Consider the following 20,225-nt stretch of genomic DNA (forward strand, 5'->3'; position numbering starts at 1 on the left):
GCTGAAGCAGTTGCTGGCCACCAGGGGGCGACTCCTCTCTGATTGTATAGAAGTCTATGAGACAATGACTTCTTGATGTCAATCTCATGAACATTGTAAATCTTCTTCAATCCATGATGTTCATTTAGTATGTTATGGTCCATTTAGACTCAAGTAGACCATAAAGCAGGGGATGCTTTAGGGGCGGGGCTACCTGGTGATTGACAGGTCTCTACCAATACAATTAACTACTAGGATTACTTTGAATTATGTTTAGCTTGAATTATGAAGCTAACTTTGTTAGCAGATCCAGATCCAGTAAGGTTGCTGCTGCTCATGTTCATCAGATCCACCCGTCGCTCCTCCACAAGTCCAAATATGGTCACTTCCTTTACTCGTTGGTCTCTCCCAACTCCTGTGTCTCTTTAGCTGCTTAATGTTCCACCGTGATCAACAGCCCGTCTCCACAGCGGGTTTATCAGAGATGTCTGGCTGAAAACAGCTGCTTGCTGCATTGGGATTTTAATGGTTGAAAATGGGAGTCGAAGCCACAAAAACCACAACAACGAGCTCACCTGAAAGACACTAAGAAGCTCTGTAGACTTGAGGGAACAGCAGACTTGGCTGATAAAACATTGTGTTTATTATGTGGTTCAAAATGTTGCAAGTTTTTTTTTTCAACGGTGTCGATTTGGAATTCCCCAACATGACAATCACAGCAGATTATATCATAATCCGTAACTCATCACAGTTTGAATGGAAGCGCTTAATTCTGTTATGAAGACACCGCCCCCTCTAGGCACAAATACTACACCCATCAACTCCCATTCATTATGTTCTCAAAAGCAGCACTACAGTAATAATCATTCATAACTCCGACCACTGAGCTCTGTGAATATACAGCCCGGCTCCGAAGCCAACAGTGAACATCAAACAGGCTCATTCGGTTGTAAGTCTGGCTGTAAATTAGTGAGGGGATGATTGTGTGCCAGCGTCGGTGCCAGGGACAGGAGCAGGGACGGGATTTTAGACTAACAAGACAGTTATGGGAAGTGATGACAGCATACTGGCAAGTGTCATTACTCCAGAGGTGACACATGATTTATTCCGAGGAGGGAGCTGGCAAAACGACTAAGAGCTAACAGAAATATCGACAGGGTTCAAATGTTTTGGTACACGCGGACATTGATGGAATCCATTCGCCACACCGAGAGGAGAATGTGTGTATTATTCACTTTATTGACAGCATACATGCCTTTTACCCCCTTTTTTTTGGGAAGTCCTCTGTGTCCACATCCGATAAACTGTCTGGGTTTTAATTCTCATGACCTGCTCGACACTCAAGCAGCTCAAAGCCTTTAGTTCAATCTTGTAGCCCGGTGGGCAAAAAAAAAAAAAAACGAAGCATTATCAGGAATTCTTGACAAAGCACTTTCTGCAGTCGGTCTCAGCAGCACGCATAGTTAAACTCAAGGGGACAGTTTCTCTTAAAAGCTCTTGTACCAGCCTCGGCTCTTTCTGCAATTTGGGAAACACAGTTTTCAAAAGAAATTGGGTCATGGTAATGGCATGTATAAAGGATCGGCCCCTGGAGAGGGACCAAGTGGAGGCAAGAACAATGGTGGCCTGCTCAGAGGCTCTGTCGCTTTGTCAGTGGCGTAACAGCAAAGTCTTGTCCACTGAATAACCGGTCGTCCTCAGTCTGCCTCTTTGTCCGCCCCACGTTTAGGTAACGTGCATCATCTCAGGGCAGTAGGTGCAACACATCACTGATCCTGGATCAGTTCATAAACTAATAAGAAGCCGAAAGTGTTTATTAGCCTTCGAGATGAAAAAGGCTCTTTTGGTGGTCATGTGGAAAAAAGAAATCCAAGGCAAATCGAAAATGTGTCTGAGGCCTTTATTCTGCATGGCTAGTCATAATTGCAAGCTTAAAATTACAGAGGGAAAACGGAGATCCAAGGCACTCAAGAAATCAGTTAAAAAGCCCTTTATTCTGCTCAGCTGCTTACGGAGAAGTTCTTTACTCGCAGTTATGAGTAGAAAAACAGGAACGCGGCGCCTTGAATGCTTTAGTCTTTAAGTGGAAGTGCCTGACTGTATCGGGGATAATCGAACAGAGTTGGAGTGGAGTATATATATATATATATATATATATATATATATATATACTATATATATACCCAACAAAAGCTCATATGTTATAGAACATGTTATCCACAGACAGCGGACATTATATACAATTTGTTGGGCAAGTTACTCTTTACCACTTTAATGAATTACCAATAAAATAAAGTCGTTACACCACCTTACTAAATATTAAGCAGCATAATGTGCTACTGTGCTAATGCAATAAAACCACCATTACCAAAGCAAACATGGGTGTAGTAATAACACCGAACGCAGCCTCGTAAAGGATGAACCCTCAGTCATGTTTATTGCAAGAACAGAAATGGATCTGAAACATTAATGGAACATCATCCCAGACACAAACCGCAGCACACAGACGTAGGAGGACTCAGGCTAAGACATTAGCTTCTATCTATGCATTTTGGCTGCTTCTACAGCAGCCTACAGGCCACGTATGTGTTTGGAGATACAGTAACATGAATAATAAAACCGTGGAAAATGTATTCCTGCTGTGTGTTTGTATATTTTACACCACTATGTGCTTTAACTTGATGCCCTTATCTATATGTCTCAGAGCGCATCTATATCTCATGTCGAAAGTCCCGGAGAATACTTCAGTAGTGAGGAGTTTAAATTTTTCATCACAACAAGTACCGTAAAAACGTGGTAACCAAGCAACTGCTCAGCCTCCCAATCAGCGGCGTTGTTGGTTTGAGATTCAGACACAAATATCATCACGCTCTCTTTTCCTTCCTCAGTGTGCAAAACCTTTATTTAATGGATCAATTTGATGTGTGGTAAATGAAAAACAAAGTGGTTTTTGATCAAAAAACGTCTTTCAATCCAACCTCCTGAAGGAGAAAAAAAATCTACTTCCTAAGTCAATTTATCAACTTCAGCCTGATGTGCTGAAGGTGTATAAGCAATTCAGAAGATTCTGTAAGTTTTATAGGAAAGGCTTAGACTTTAAATTAGGATCTTTTGGTACTCTAACCTGCTGCCAGTCACACCACTGGTGATAGTGAAAAAGATGCTTATGCAAAGCATTTCCCCCTACTGTTCCCCCGTCAGGGAGCTTTTGAAATCCCTTTTCTAATGAGAGCTGGCATTCCACCTTCCTTCAGTATTTCCTCTGGAGGGGAAGCAGGCAGGGTTAGGACGACGGCAGGGAAAGTGCCACAGTCAGGAGAAGTCTAATTCTGCTTTCAGCTTATAGACGAGCCGTACTTTGTGTGTTTTTTTTTTTATATAAAAACAATGTGATATGATTGCAAGGTGGCGGCCAGCTGTGCGACCTCCTCTGCAGCAGCGATATCCGATCTGGCACCGCTGGCTGTTCCTGCGAAGCTTTGACAGACGGTGCTGATGGAGGTGGATTCAGGCAACTTTTGAAGCTTTTTGATTGTACAGAAAGAATAATTTGCCTTTGTATTGCAGATGCATGTGGTCTATAGGTTCAAAGGGGGGCTCAAATATAGAGTTTCTCATTAAAACAGCATTTTTGATAAGCATTTTTATCTGCTGATTCATCCATATTTGGTGCTCTAGTGAGGGTTTCTGTGTATGTGGGATCTAAATAGACTCCAGTGTGTGTTCATGTAAGAACAACAATGTGGCTCACTGATGTGTGTTTAAAGTAGTTGAGCTCTGAGGCACACAGGAAGAAGACACAACAGGCTTTCACACTCACACAATCAAATATAGATTTGTTGCTGGTTTTGGTCTTTTCCATGTTTATTGACAATCGGGAAAATAAAGAATAATGGCAGCCCCTGATTGGTTGATACTAACTCACTCCTCAGATCTTCAGGAACAGTTCATGGGGAGCAGATCACGTCCAACCTAGCAATGATTTCAAGCAGAGTGGTGGTGAATTTTCAAAGGCCATAACTGAATTTACAACAGATGAGTGTTGGGAGTCTCAGGTTGGTCTCAAAGCTTGAGACTCGCCCAACACCCTTCATCCTAAATCACATGACTGACACCATCTCGCTTTATTTCAAAGAGGTTATTTGAGCTGGCTGGAAGTCGACACCCACAGCCTCCATTAAAAAAAGAATACTGAAAATGCAGGATTTTCCTTCTGATAGATGTTTTTCCTCCAGGTTATTCACATCCTAAAACCAAACAAAACAAACAATGTGCTGTACGATCATCATGTCGCATGCGTTGCCAACCAAAGCAGATCATTCTGATTTACATCCCGCCCTCAACCTGCAGCTTCCACACCTCTCTGCAGCTGCTGACGTCAGGACAACCTTGGTAATCTGCAATCGGACAGCGTCGGCCTCGTATACTGAGAGTTTGTCTTGCAAAACCAGGTCCAACACTGGCGAGGTCCTCCCATCTAACCGTGTTCATTAGTTTACCTGGAAATAATGACTCATAAATATACATTGGTTTTCAAGTAGCGACAGAAGAAGAGCATCAGAGCTGTGTGTAGGAGTGTGCTACACGTGGCCGTGTTGAAACACACCTGACTGGACATTTGGCTCCACTGGTTCTCCACAATCCCCCCCAGGTGCTGCTGTGGCTTGGCTACGAACCAACATGCACTACTTTATCTGGAATAATGAGTGTATTAACCGAGGAAGCTCAGCCAAACGACCGGTTCCTTCTGAAAACGATGCTTTATGGGCATGTAAAGTGCAACGTGATGAAAAGCCAGCTGGACAAAAAGGTCCAGCAAATTATGAACGTGAATAAACATGCGGTTGTTAAGACAGACAGGTTTCATGTAGATGTGTCTGCTTTCTTAGGTCTTGTTTGTTTGTGTATTTATGTATTTTTGGGGGGAGAGGGGGTGCAATTTACCTTTACTTGACTGAGTACTGACGCCAGCACTGAAATGATGTAAGAGATGGTGGGAGGGAGCATACCGAGAAGGGGGAGAAAAGAAGTAGAGAGAGAGAGAGAGAGAGAGAGAGAGAGCGAATGGGGGAGGAGGGGGAGAGAGGGGTGTTCACAGCTCAGATATTCTCCTCACTTGCGGAGACCCAGACAGAGAGCAACTCCCCAGCGGGTATCCGAACCGAGGTAGGCATGGCGTTTTCACACTCCCACTCTTTGAATATGGCGAGAAAAAAAACACAAAAATAATAATAATCTCTGCGAATTAGATTTGAAATCATTAACTAGGTCCGAATGCTCCGCATGAAGAGAACACGCCGCGTTCATGTGGTAGATATGAGCGCCGTGTGGGTGTCGCGTCACCAAGTTGAACGCGTCGAGCAACAACAACAAAAAAATTGCGAGAATAACTTCGAAATGTGTTCCTAACGGCAGCAGCCTGCTGATGAGTTAATGACGTGTCTCTGACGTGAGGATAATACCTAATGAGCCCATCATTTGTTCCCCTTCCAGCCCAACTTCGATTCCGCAGAAGCAGAACTGACTGGACTCGGGCTCCAGGATTCAGCACCTTGGACAGCGACGCAGCGCGGCTCTCTACGCGCCGCTCAGCCGAGGGGAGAGCGCGCAGAGCCCGGGCAGTGTCGGCTCCTCTCTCGGTTCGGGTTATGGTGCTCTCCTGCCACGGCTCCCCGGTGGGTCGCGATGGGCTTTAGTCCGTCCACTGCATCATAAGAAGAAGAAGAAGAAGAAGAAGAAGAAGAAGAAGCGAGAAATGCTCCTTGACAACCGTCTCCACAGAGTTGCGTTCAGCATGACGGCGGCACCGGGGAACGAGCGCGTCGGGGAAGACTCGGTGGCGAAACTTGCGCAAGACTAAAAAAAAAAAAAAAAAACCTTCCATGTTCAACCAGAGTTGAAGTGTCTTTGCCACAAAAAAAAAACCCCCGTAAGACTTGAGTTCTTCACACTACCATGGGGATACGGCACCTTTTGTTGCTGCTGATATACATGGACCCGCTGTACGTGCTGAGCGCCGCGACGGGCGGCAAAAAGAACAAGCAGCTGCCCAGGAAGCCTCCCAAAGCCACCGCGGTCCCCACGGTCGCCCCGCAGCCGGCGCCCGCCAGCAACCACGACACATGCCTGGGCTACTACGACGTGAGCGGGCAGTACGACAAGCTGTTCGAGTGCAACAACACGAACCACCGCTACTGCTGCGGGACGTGCTACCTGCGCTTCTGCTGCGAGTACAAGAAGGATCGCCTCGACCAGAAAGCCTGCAAGAACTACCAGACGCCGGTGTGGGTGCAGACGGCCACCCCGTCGCCCATCCCGACCGGCGAGACGTACGACCCGAGCATGGATCAGACCAACACGGCGGTCTATATCACCTGTGGGATCATCGCCTTCATCATAGTGTTGGGAGTGTCGGTGAAAGTTGCCTATGACAAAGCCACGGAGCCGCCTCAGGAAATGAATATTCATAGGTGAGTAAAGCAGAGATATATTATGTGATAATTAAGTGTACAAATATGTATGAAATTAATTCTTAGAAATATAGTAAAGAAGCAAAGTGTCGTATCTGATGAGAGCTCATCATTCGCTGATAGAGATATACCTCTCTGCAGGCAAGGGTCAAAGGTCAAGACTCATCCAGTCATGTTTAATGCAGTCGTTTCCAGTGTATCATCATACATGACTGTGTTTCTTTACTGTGGTGGAACTGAGAGGAACTTTTCAGATCATATTCTATAAGATTTGCAGTGGATGAAGTGTACGATGTGGAAGATATTTACCGTGATGTGGTGGCCTGGTGAGAGAGAGAGAGAGAGAGAGTGAGCATCTGTTATGTGTGGGAGTAAAAAGGAGGGATGGCCAACAGTTATCCTGGATGTTTGTTATGGCAGAGAAACATTATTTTTTCCCCCATCAAGCTGAGATTAAAATGGCGTCTTGCATCGTTTGAATCATCCCAGATATTTGGCAATCAAGTGCCTCCCCCCCCCCCCCCCCCCTTCATATCAGCACATCAGCTGTCCGGTGTGATCAGGTGGAGATTTGACAAGAATCTTTAGCAGAGATGGGAGATACCATTGTGAATAATTGCATCTCACCCCCCCCCCTCGGTTGCCCCCGGTTTCCTCCTGGGGCTTCAGCGTATGAGAATCATCACACAAGAGCAGACCTCATGTTCTACACCCGGACCTTACATCACAGAACAAATGCTGACACACATTATTTCCTCAAGATTGAATAGCTTTTTTTTTTTTTATTGGATGCATTATTCAACACTTGAGCAATCTTAAGAGTGTGAATAATGGATAGTGTTAACGTTAGGCTGTATCAAGGTCGTGTGACATGCATGCACCGCTGCACATTCAATAAGGACCACGACGGAGAGGGAGGAAGGTAAAATATTAATTTAAAAGCAAAGGTTACGGTCGATGATGCATTTGTCGTATAAAAAAAAGCTTTGAGCTGCTGCAGTGCTGCGAAAGTAATTTGATTTCCTTTTTTTCAAAAGCAATGGCAGAAAAAAAAGCAAACAAACACTTTTTGAACTTTCTTTCATCATGATTGCTTCTCCCTCTCTTCCACTCTCCTCCCCGGAGGGCTCCATCCTTCCATACGCACCTGGTGCCGTCTGAAAAACATTCAAATTCAACCCAATTAGACAAGATGCTCGCACATCCAACGTTGTTCCTCTCGCAAATGAACATTCGTCATGTTCCCAGATATAAAAACAAAGAAAAATAGAGCAGCCGTGAATTACCCCGTAATAGCACAACACTGTCTTAACAATTAGCAGCCATTTGGCTTGCTGAACCAGACATGCTGTTAGCTCAGCTGCACTGGGAGAGAGAAAAAAGCTGTATATGAAGAGAAACATGGTGCCATATTCACAGTCGTATCTTGTTTTTTTTTCCAGGGCCCTTGCAGACATCCTGAGGCAGCAGGGGCCCATCCCCATATCGCAATACGACTGTGAGAATTTTGCTGCCATGAACGGATCGCCCAAAGACAACACGCCGGTCAGGACCTCATCCAAGAACCACTACACCCCTGTTCACGCCTCCAAATCCAACCATGGTAAGTCATCTCCTCTCCCCCATGTCCACTACTTTATGACCGTTAGTCCCATCACCACAATCACTCTCGGTGTGTTGATGTAAAGCATTTGCGATCGCATTGATTATTTGTGTGCAAAAATATTCTGCACCCACTGCGCTAACCCCTTCAGCAGCGTAATCTCCGATGTTCACATCCAGTAATCATCGGATTTGAGCGAGGGAGAGAGCGACAGGGATAATTAGAGGCTGGCGAAGGTAGCGCGGTCATACGAGGCTGGGAGTGATGGCCTCGCCGTCACTCAACTGGGTGAATCACACGCCGTGATTTAACCCCCTCAATTTACAGGCGGGGAGCGGCGATTGCTAATACGGGCCGGAAACTGGAGAAAACGTGGGGTGTCCAGGGGAGGAGAGTCAGAGCCAGCAGGGTTTCCTCAGCAAAGCAGGTGTGATGGGATGGAAGGAGCCTCAGGGAGACGGACACAGATGGGAAATAATGAGATATTAGGAACACAAAGGAGTCGTCGAGATAGAAAGAAAAGCGGAAACAAAAGTGGAGGATGAATAAAGAAGGAGTCCACCTGCTACCTGGCTCACTTTAACGAAGACTTATGAACAGATTTACATACAACTGATATTGGTCCAAAGGTCCAAAGGTCCAAAACACGTATCTCCAAATCTGCCCATTTTGGGCTTTTTTTTCCTTTATGGGTTGAGAAATCATCCTTCAGTTTTAGACTATCTGAGAAAAAACATGAAAACAGGCCTCATGAAAAGTTGACATTTTGGAGAGACATAGTTTCGTACATTGGTTTACATATTCAGACAGAATATTTCTCTGCTGTTCCTTACTTCCATTCTGCTCACAGGATTCCTGTTTATAGGAATATCATGTGAGCAGAATGCACATAAAACATCGCACCCTCATCAGCTCCTCGTTTGATCCATCAGATATTAAGATGTTTATGAATGGCTTTCTGTTGTCTCGGGCAGCGGTGTACTACGGGGTTAACAGCCATAACAGTATGTAAAATAGCATTATTATTGATATCCAAACATCACAGCTCCCGCTGCTGTGTGGTTGTCATGGTTCAACGGAGCGACAGGACAGCAGAAATATTCCGGCGTGGTGTAAATAATAGATTTTACATACTTTGTTGTTTGCAGACGCCTGTGTTTCATGGAAAGTTGGACGGTTTTCTATCAAATACTTGCGACGTTTTGGTTGCAACCTCCGTCTTTATCCATTCAATTAGTGTCTCCCTCATTCATCATGCTTCATCGGTCTATTCTAACGGCCACTAGCCGACCATGCAAGGGTTTAAACACGGCCTTCGGTACGACCTTGCATGCATTTATGTTCAGTAAAGGTCGGCCATCAGCTTATCTGTCTTTATTAGTCCCTGCTTGGCCGGGACTATTTTGCCTGCTTTCACACAATGACAGCAAAAACAGAAACGCGACTACCGGATCGGGGTTAAACTGTGGTCCTGATGGGGGCGGACATGAGAGGTCGTGGGAGCCGGGGTGAAGGCATGGTTAATGTGTGCGTGTAAACCTCCAAGGTGTCGTAGAAACTCATAGAAAATGCATATTCATGTGCATCCTAAATGTCCATTTGGCACAGAGCTGGGAGGCAGGCCTCTTGAGGAGAGGGTCCTTGGCTGGAGCCATCACCGCTAAGAACGGCTCTTCACATCCAGAGGATGTTTCAGACCCTTTAAATCAGGTGGAGAGATCCCATCAACTTATGTCCAGAGTGGGAATAACATCCATTTCTTGCGATGATCCTCATCACACGACCAATTCTAAAAAGACATTTAATTCCTTCACATTATGTAGAGACACCCTTGGTGCACTGCAAAACTTCCCCTTTGCATTTTCAGAACAATACATTCCAACAAAAAAAAGCAGAGCCTGAAGCAAAACAGTACAGACAGCATAATATGATACCAGCGCATGTGCTGCTATTTTTATTCGTAGCCACTCTGCATTGTCGCGGCGGCCTGGGATCCTCTTTTAGGTCGGGGGTGTAAACAACGAGCGGCCCCGCGGCCACAACAAGGAGCAGACCTTGAAAGGGGAGGAAGAGATACCTTTATAGGAGTTTGCCTTTGGTTAAAGTAAACAATAACCCTTCTCTGAGTAATGCAGTTTGGCCCACAGCTCTCTTCAGATGAAGTTGATTTATTTACCACGAGCCACAGGCATAGATTTGCCCCTTTTTTTTTTTTTTTGCCTTTTGCTTGGTTTGCTCTCTGACTTTCTTAATGCACAAAATGGTGAAATATACTCTTCAGGTGTTTCTGTTTCCTCTGTTTCTGTTACTCAACAGAAACCGCACGTCTTCAAAAAGAAGAAAAAAGAACAGACGCTATGAGTTCTGGGGTGTTTGTCGCCAAATAATAATCAGAATGGGTTCTCAGAGAGAAGTGAGGATGTTAGCGTGGATGCTCATTCAGCCGGTCTGGGTTTTTTTTTTTTCACAGCATCGGACGGCTTCTGAGCAGTCGGCTCATTTTGTTTGAGATGAGCAGCCTCCTGTGTTTAAAGGTCAGCCGCTGTGGAAAATTACAGGTCGTGATGATAGAATAACATTTTCAGCTATTTAGCAGCTTTGACATGACCTTCAGATATTTTTCAAAGCACACAGCTTTGTGCGTGTGTGTGTGTGTGTGTGTGTGTGTGTGTGTGTGTGTGTGTGTGTGTGTGTGTGTGTGTGTGTGTGTGTAGTGAGTTACCCAAACAAGAAGTTTTGCCGAAATAACAAAACAGTGATTTAATTAATTATTCCCCGAAAGGCACTTTTATAATCATATTCTCTCTCTCTCTTGCTCTCTCTCTATCACACACACACACACACACACACACACACACACACACACACACACACCCCTCCCCCCGCTGTCTGCATCCTCCCAATTAATTGTTAAAGTGTGCAGCTACAACGTCTCTAGCGTGACCTCGCCGGCTCCCCATTGGCCAAATAATCATCACCCACATGTTAAAGCTGCATTTCTATGCTGACTGCATCAACATGTTTAATAGAAAGCTTCCTCCCGGGTGCACCTGTGTTAAAGCTCAGCATCTGAGAGACCTCTCCTAATTGTCTCCCACCCCTAGATCTCATCATTGGCCCTTATTATACAGCTGGACCTTTGGCCCCCCTCCTGAGTCTACATGTGTGAGGAGGGTTCAGGTGTGGGACCCGTCAGCATCTCTTTCCAGAGGCAGGACCAGTTAATTATGGGCCAACGTGGATCAGGACTTTGCACTGAGACCATTAGCTTCACGAGAGGGCAGGAGCAGGGTTCAGGAAAAGAAGCGGCACGTCTTTGCTAAGATGGCATTTGGAAAAAGCTCTGGCACTTATCCCACATATACGATGAGTTCAATGACTTCATCGTGACGATGTATACAGCTCCACATCCACTCCAGCCAATCACCATCTATATCTAATGCCATAAAATTAGTAAAGCATGTGAATTACCTCTGGCTTCCTTGTGTTAAAGCTTAATCGACCTTGGAGTGGGATAACCTCCCCGATGCCAGCCACGCGGTCCCACATCCAGCCCGGTTCATGATATAATTATCTTATTATTCACTTTTTCCCCCACTCTCAGAGGTAATTCAGAGGTGTAGGTGTCCGGCGAAGACGTCTGATTAAAAAAGTATTACCATATGAATCCTCAGCGGCGCCCCGTTCATTTCCGATGCACGTCGTTGAGGTGAAAGTCACGATTTTCTTTGTATCAAGGACGATAAATTCATAATGCGTAGCGTTCCCCCTGCAGGCTCTTCATGCTCCCTCACCTTAATGAGCTGGGAACGGGAGCAAAGAAAAAAGGAGGGGATTGCTTTTGAAGGGTCTCTCACTTTGTCGCAGTGGGGTTCGTGGAGTGGCTTCCCAATGACGGAGCCCCGACAAAGGAAGACAACAATGGCGTGCGTGTCAACGCGGCATCGCTGATTGAATGGGGAAACAAGCCCAGCGTGTACTCTATCTGCAGCATGACAGCAAGCAGGCAGAGGTGGGATTGAGTTCAAAGTGCACCGGTATGTGGGCGGTTGAAACATATTGCTTTTTTTTTTTTTCATTGGATCGTTGCACTACGGTTGCTTTCATGGAGAAAGAGAGGTTGACACCATGAAAAGAAACCTTGTTACGTCATTTTGAGCTTTTTCCTGATAAAAGCTGCCGATTATGTTCAGAGAAACTGTTGATGGCGACACTAAGCTTTTTCTCTTGATGTCGTTTGATATTATTTTAGTAGTTAAAGTAGAAAACGAGTCTCCAAAGCCAGCCTGTTGTCTCAGAGCTCCGAGTCTTTGGCTCTGGAATCCTGATCTTTGTACATGAGATGGTTTTAGAGCAGAGATCTTCAACAGGGGGTCCCGGACCCGGTCCGACTTACTGCAGGGGGTCTCCAAAACGATTTGATCCTCAACTTCTTTTCTTCCATAAATTTAAACATCCAAAAATACACCTTAAAATGAATAAATGAATGATTGAATGTGTGTGTGTGTGTGTGTGTGAACAGGTCTCCACTATGGGAAGGAGAGTATCCGCAGCAGTGGCGGCGCTGACCTTCACAACTTCATCTCGTCCGGTTTCGTGACGTTGGGTCGGGGTCACCAGAAAGGTAAAGTACTTTCTTTTCTTCCCGCCACGACAGATTGAATTTAACGCTTATCTGTCGGCGCGGCGTTGCAAAACCTGCTGAATGCGAACGCAACCTGCGTAGCGTTCCGCTCGCAGTATGGAGACGATAAACAAGACATTCATTCAACCCCCTCGAGCTATTCAACCTCTGCATTTTGCAAATAAACACGAAGCAAACACACAATTACTGCTACAGATGGGTGAAGGCAAGGTGACACACACACACACACACACACACACACACACACACACACACACACACACACACACACACACACGAAGCCATTAGTCAGGGGGAAGTTTTCCCATGGGTAATACACTGATTAGTATGCAGCCATGTTGGCCGAGTTCTTGTGATTTATTCCCATCCATTTGGCTCCACAAATCAGTCTGTGTGTGTGTGTGTGTGTGTGTGTGTGTGTGTGTGTGTGTGTGTGTGTGTGTGTGTGTGTGTGTGTGTGTGTGTCAGCTCGGGGGGGTTGCGAGGTGAACTTCTTTACCTGATAGTGCTTTCAAATGTTTAATTGAACGTGTTTGTGCCAAATGGAGAACGCTTGTAATGTTTCATGGTGGCTGACTGCTTTAGTGAAAATCTGCATCATTTCCAATGTCGATCGGTTCCTCGGCTGCATAAAAGTGTGTTTCCACGCCTCCTCCTCCTCTCCTCCTCCTCCTCTTCCTCCCGGATTCCCTGCTCATCAACCTAACGGCAGCAGCTGATGGCTGCTTGGGTGCTTTAATAAATCGATGTCGGGTGTTGATCGGGCATGTGTGGCGTCGCATCCAAGTGAAGCTTCTCTCCACTTGGAACCATCGGATTTATCATTTACATGTTTACCAGGTTTTGTGTAAAAAACAATACGATTAAGTTTTATGAATCCCGATCTTTTCTAAAGATCCCCCCCCCCTCTGTTTAAAGATCATAACAGCATCACTCTGGCATCCCCACTATATACTTGTCACAACAACAGCATGGGGTGAGGTTTAGCGTTCAGCATCTGTGTGGTGGAATCTGTGTTTTCTTGCAGCGGGAAGCCTTTTGATTCCTCCGATGCAAAAACAAACGAAACGCGACAGATTGAGATCTTGGAAAAGGCCTGCTGACACTAAGATTTCTTGCAAAAAAGAAAGAAAGAAAGAGACTTCCTTAACAGTATCCTTCTCTCCACGTTGGACGTGCCCAGAGGCCGTTATTACAGAATCTAGACTCCTAAAATCAATGAAAACGCTGTTGTGAAGTTTGCTATTGTTGGTTGGATCTTCAGCATTTCATACTGTTCCCATCACTCGAGGGCAACGGAGGGAAATGAACAGTTTAACCAAACCACCTCCCCCGCTCTCTCATCTTCACAACCACTCCATGGATCCACAAAGCTCCATAAAACCGCTCTCCTCGCTTTGATTGATTGACGGATATAAATAGCTCCCACCTGCAGTACGTTCAGCGTGTCTAACAACACACTGTTTGCTTTATGAATATAATCCCAAAAAATCTGCGGCTGTGGATTTCGACGTGGAGGTGAACGGCGAGTAAACAGTCCGGTTGAATTCAAATCACAGTGAGGTTCATTATGTTTTTTTTGAAGAGGTTTGCACAGCTTTGTTTGCTCTGGCAGTTACAACGCCGCAAATACACACTCACTGATCAGTCAGTGGAAAAAAACCTCTCTTTCCACATGAATCTGGAGACAGATGTTGTCTTCTGTCCAGTTGTTTAGTAGAAAAGGACAGAACGAGGTTCAGGAGTCAGGATGGAGTCCTCTGGCTGCGGAGGGCCTGCTTGCTTAATTATACAGGCGGAAAGTGTGTTTGGTTGTTAATTATATGGCATGTTGTGTGTGTGTGTGTGTGTGTGTGTGTGTGTGTGTGTGTGTGTGTGTGTGTGTGTGTGTGTGTGTGTGTGTTGCAGCGTGGCCCTTGGGGAGGACAGGTGAGGTCAGAGTGTTGCTGAAGCTCTAAATGAGATCTGCCATGTGTGTGTTAGAGTTTGTTTTAATTAATGGAACTTTTTTTGGGGTGAAGTAACCTTCCCCTCAGCTAACCCCCCCGCGTGAGTCTACTTTAGTTAGCGGTGTCCTACATTTCCCAAAATGCCTTTCAGCAAGTCATGAACTTGTTGGGGCCATCTCTAGTTCCAGTTTTCATCTGTGTCTCTTCATAGGAATGGAATTAAATTATTAGTTAGGGTCCTAAAAGTAGGCTTTGTTTCAGTTTCATAGTCATTTTAAGCCATACCATATTTTTTTATTACTAAAAGCCATGTTTTGTAGCCTAAACATAACTATGTAGTTATGTAGGGCTTTTTTTTTCATAAAAAATCGTATTTAAAACGGTCACCGCCCCTGGAAAGTGGAGTTGTATGAAAACATAATTTTGTATCTGTCACTAAGAGTAATGGAGCAGTCTTATCTACAGAATAGTGGGAAGAAATATAGTTTTCCTATTTGCTTGTTTTCATCCTCAGAGGGGCTCCATTTCACAACGCTGTTCATGTGCACACACCCCCAAACAATCATCAACATTCTGTTTCATTCTGTTTCTTCTTTGGGGGGGAGATGATGATGAAGATGAAGGATGGAAATGTTCCTCTCCAGCTAGATGATTATGGATTATTGACATTGATTTATTTTATCTACTGTGTTTGTTCACATAAAGGAAATCCACTTGGATATTTGTGTTTAGTAAAGTCATGTGTTTATTTTCATGGCATGTGTGAAATAAACACATTTCAGATGTTAAACGTGAGAGGAAACCAACACAATTTGGGACAGATAACATGTAAAATGTAATAATGAGAAAACTTCACAAGTGCTTTTTTAAAAAAGCAACTCAAGAACAAGACAGCATCAGTAAATATCTGTTGTAGGATTCTGAATGATCACACCTCATAGTCTTCTCTCAGATGGTAGAAGAGCGATGTGACAAGCTTTTGTGGAATTTGTTCTTTTTCTCCCTTTTGGGGAAGATTTGAATGAGATCACGTTGGTTTGTTACTTGTGTTTTTCAAAAATTCCTCCAAACTCCAGCCTCGGCTTTTTCCCCCCCAGAGTGACAAAATATTTTAATAATGCTAAACTGGATTTAGCATGCGCAGCTGCTTACCTTCTTCCACCTGTCCACATGAACACATGCCTCTGCTCCGGTGTGACCTGTTGACCTCTTCCAAAATTAGGAGGCAGCGAGGTTGAGGTTTCTGTCAAACTGAGCCAAGCTAATGAGGACTCGCACTAATGCAGTGTGTGTGTGTGTGTGTGTGTGTGTGTGTGTGTGTGTACTTAGTATACTTTAGTATAGTTTTGAAGCTTCAGAGTGACAGATAAGAGGAACCCGGAGTGACTTTGCTTCCCCTTGTTGTAGACGTAGACCGAATCCCAATCGCAGCCTTATATTAATTATTCCCGTCACAGAAGAACTGCTGTGTATTTTCTCTATTTACTCCCTGTCACAGAGTGAAACCCTGCCCAGTAAATCACTGTCACGTCGTCACACACATTTGAAGACCAGCAAAGACGGGGGTTTGGATTGAGAATCGCTGCCTTCTTATGCTGCTGGATTAAACCCTGATTGATCGGAAGGTTCCACCTGAGACGGCACGCATCGCAAATGTAATACCGCATTAAAAAACCCCTGCTTTCCAGCTGTTATTGGCTGAATGTGTCCATCTGAATTATTTCCCCATATGTCGGTCTTGTTGACATGAAATCCGCAGAATCCCGAAGAAGTGATTACTTCAGACACAGACTCCATCCTTGACTTAGCGTGTGTCATACTTCATTACCTCGCCAAGCACAACTTTTTAATTCGACCCTGTGTAGGAAGTCAAATTGGTTTTTCCGTGGCAGGCAATTATTGTTTTTTATGAATATGATGTGTCTGGGATGGTGGATAGGGGCGATGTAGCAGCAGAATTAGCGGGGGACGTTATCGCACAACTTTTTCGATTTACTGTCCAATTTCAGCACATTAACGAGCGCTCGAGCCACTAATTGGCGAGCGCCTTATGCAGCGAGTTGTACTGTACAACGGCGGTGCTAAGACGCCGTAGGGACCATCGAGGGACGGGATCCAACCGAGCAAACACCAATCACTCTTTCTGCTGGAGCCTCCGAACAGCTGTTTGCCTCTCATTTGTCCCTTTTTTGTTTACCTTTGGTGAAGAACTAAAAAAGGCCCCTCTCTGCGTCTCGGCACTTCCCTCTGATTATAAAACAGTCGTCTTCCCGTTTCCTCTGAATGAATCGGATGCCGCTGAACAACAAGCCCATCGGCGGGATCATCATTTGCAGGCCGCGTAATCAACACTCCGGGTGGAAGATGAGAACATCTGCGTGTGAAAGAACCTCGGTGTTGTTTAAGGTACGAGGAGGAACCAGACAGGAGCGGATTCCTGTGACGACAAACAGCTCCGGGTCTCATCCAACCAGAGACGGAATATTAAATCTCTCATGCAAAACTCACATTTTCTAGCAAATTTTGTTTTCCCCTCGTGAGCGTTTGACCGCAGGATTAAATCGACGTTTACTGTTGGTCCACGCTACAACACATGTCGTTAGTTTGAAGCCTTGCTTTTATTCTGTCAGCTCCACAAACCAGTTTTTAGTTCATGCTGCTGTTTCTCATCATATTCAACTCATTATTATGGAGAGGCAGGGATGTTTATGATGTTTAAGGAAAGTTCAGAACTGCTTCCGACACAAACTTTAGCACAACCTCCATAGTCGGGATGTGAACATTAAGTTTAAGTTTAAGCAAGAAATGTGCAATCCCTGCATTATGTATTCTAATCATTGCAAATGCATCATTTATAGAAACGCTGGCTAGGAAACATACACCCAGTATTTTAAGCCAGAAGGAAGGATTCAATTGCTTTTTTCATTCCAAAAGCAATTTAGTAATTTAGTCAATGTACTTTATTTATGCTATTTAAGTGATATTCCCCCTTTTTTGGGCGGAGGAAAAGAGTTCAGGACCCAAAAGTAAATATGAACTAAAGTTTTATTAAATACAAGCTTGCAAAAAAAACTAAACTAAAAAAGGAACGAGAATAATCAAAACAGGAAAGAAAATGTACAGCTGGTGTGAATAACCCAACATCAAAGGGAACACACAGGAGACACACACACACACACACACACACACACACACACACACACACACACTGATACACAGAAAAAAGGAGGGAAACTGAAACAACAGGAAGTAAAGCATTACGACAAAAGACAGAAGGACTACAAACTAAAACAGGAAACCAACGACACCAAACGCAAGAGACAGACAGAAGCTCAAAAACAAACTAAAAAAAAAAATCATGACAGTTTCCAGATGAAACCTTGATGATGCAACATTTGTAAATGAATACTTAGGTTTGTATTAAATTATTAAAGATAAGGGTCATTGATTTGTATGTAAAACAACAGGAAAACAAACATATTTTCTGTCTGCTTTGACAAATAGTTAATTTGAGAATTGATTACTTTCTAAACAGCTAATCTTGATCACATTAGACATCCCAAAAGTCTCTTTAAAGATGTGTCTGCGCTGATAAGAGCTGACTGCTGCTTGCTCTCAATCATTTCTTTTCTTCCCTCACTGAATAAAAAAAAAAAGTCCTCTTTGAGACCAACTGCAGGGAGCAATCTGTGCCCCCCAAATCAGTTTGAGTGGCTGAAAAATGCAGCCCGGCTGCCTCACGTCTGTTTCTGACTGACAGCTCCAAAGGAACTGATGGCCAGGTTCAGGGGAGGAGGCACGGCCGACCTGCTGGCTCAGCACTCTGCAGAATCACCTATAAGACGGCGTTAATGCGGTCCCAGAGAGCGCAGGGCCGGGTGGCCACGCCACTCATTAGCAGGAAGACACGTCTCCATCCCCCGCCCTGTCGCTGGAGCGCCCTCTACTGAATGGAGGCGATGCCAGGACGACACATACAGAGTTAGATTAACGCACCTTGTTTTATCATTCACCGAGCAGGCAGGAGAGCCTTTGTTAACGACTTGCTGACACTTTTCTTCCCCCCTTCATTTGCACAGCTCAGCAGCGGTCCTCGGCGTCCTTTAGTCGAGAACCGAGTTAATGACTTTCCCCGGGTATGAACACATGAGACAAACGCCTCGTAGCACTTTAGGAAAACACACCGCCACAACTCAAACACGTCGAGGTCAGTGAATGACAAGCCAGCCCTTTCCAGTTCGTGACAAGACTCCCGAGGAACAGTGGCACCTCCAGATGCACCGCAGTCAATTACAGTGATGTGAGATGTGTGGGGCAGACAGAGGAAATGACAGTTGGGGAGACAGCTCTCTTATCATTGTCCTTCTGTTGCGGCCACTTTGAAACAAGTGGAGCTATTTGTCTGGCAGCGAGGTAACGCTGGGGGGGGGGAGGGAAGAGAGAGACGGCTTTCTATCTGAGACGGCAGAGGAATGCAAGAAATGTAGCTCACACGGAATATCTGAGTGAGTTAAACAAGAAAGGGGGTTTTGAGAGCAGGAGTTTGGCAGGTGAAAAGAGACGGAGAGTCCTTGCAGGCAGGTAGTCGGGGACGACGGGGCTGCTGCGATGTTTGCTTTGGGCAGGGAGGCATAATCTTAATGCGCGGCATCAATCAAGACGCTGCCCGCTGCACAGCGTGGCAACTTTTATCGGCGCTCATTAAAGTAAGTGCAGATATCTTATGCATCAGTTGGAATGCAAGGACTTTTTCATGCTAATTCCCCCCCCCTTCCTTTAGATTTGTTATTAATCATCATCAGCGGGGTCCTGAACACAAATAAAAGTGGAGTGGAGTCCGCCTGATGAATCTGAAAGCCGTCACGTTTAAATATGTTTAATGGAACGGTATAATACATGAAAGCCCTCCTCCGGTTGGGCATCAAGGCGTTTCTTTAAAGCCAAATTAAGTGTAACGCTTTTATTATGAAGGGAGTATTTATCATCCTTTACAGCGAAGAACAAACAGCGTGTGGAAATCAAAGTTTCTGTCCTCTAAGTCTTCCCTCGGGAGCATTTGCCTGACGAAGAGAACATTTTAAATCCACACCGTTCTCCCCCCCCACCTTCTGCTGCAGGTCCACCCGATACTGATAAACCTGAAGTGCCACGGCCTGCTCTGAAATCAAATTAACTTGTGAAATTTGCCCCAAATATCCATACTGGTGCACCATTTTGCCTCCCTGGTGAGCGTGTTAGCAGATGAAAGGAGGCTGGCATGAGCAGCTGGATTGTGTTCAGATTCTGATCTCGGTGTTTGAATTGCATTGGGATTTTCCCCCTTCTTCTTCCTCTTCTTCCTCTTCTTCTTCTTCGATTTTTCATGACCGAACGTGAGCATTGAACACAACTCTCTGATTAGAGTCACGGACACAGATCTGAGAGCTGTTAATCCACTGCTAAAAGCAATGTGCTGAGGCTTTTAACCTTTCCTATTTAACATGCCTGTCATAACATGCCTGTCAGTCTGGACTGCCTTTTATTAAATTACACGGTGGCAGTTATTTGGATTTTCCTCGGAGTCCCTCTAACCTGGTAAT

General features: G+C 44.9%; 1 protein-coding gene across 8 annotated transcripts in view; it reads left to right on the plus strand.

Moving 5' to 3' along the window:
• Nucleotides 1-4,907: 4,907 nt before the first annotated feature.
• Nucleotides 4,908-20,225, plus strand: part of LOC311032917 (shisa family member 6) — a 46,435-nt gene continuing 31,117 nt past the window's right edge. For all 8 annotated transcript variants that reach the window (XM_084040003.1, XM_084040008.1, XM_084040004.1 and 5 more), the window contains exons 1-4: nt 4,908-5,145; nt 5,473-6,449; nt 7,892-8,052; nt 12,575-12,676. In XM_084040003.1, coding sequence (XP_083896129.1) covers nt 5,935-6,449; nt 7,892-8,052; nt 12,575-12,676 — 778 coding nt within the window. In that variant the 5' untranslated portion in view covers nt 4,908-5,145; nt 5,473-5,934. The remainder of the gene's footprint in view (nt 5,146-5,472; nt 6,450-7,891; nt 8,053-12,574; nt 12,677-20,225) is intronic.

This window comes from Eutrigla gurnardus (assembly GCF_963514095.1).
Source record: "Eutrigla gurnardus genome assembly, chromosome: 22".
NCBI classification, from domain to species: Eukaryota; Metazoa; Chordata; class Actinopteri; order Perciformes; family Triglidae; genus Eutrigla; species Eutrigla gurnardus.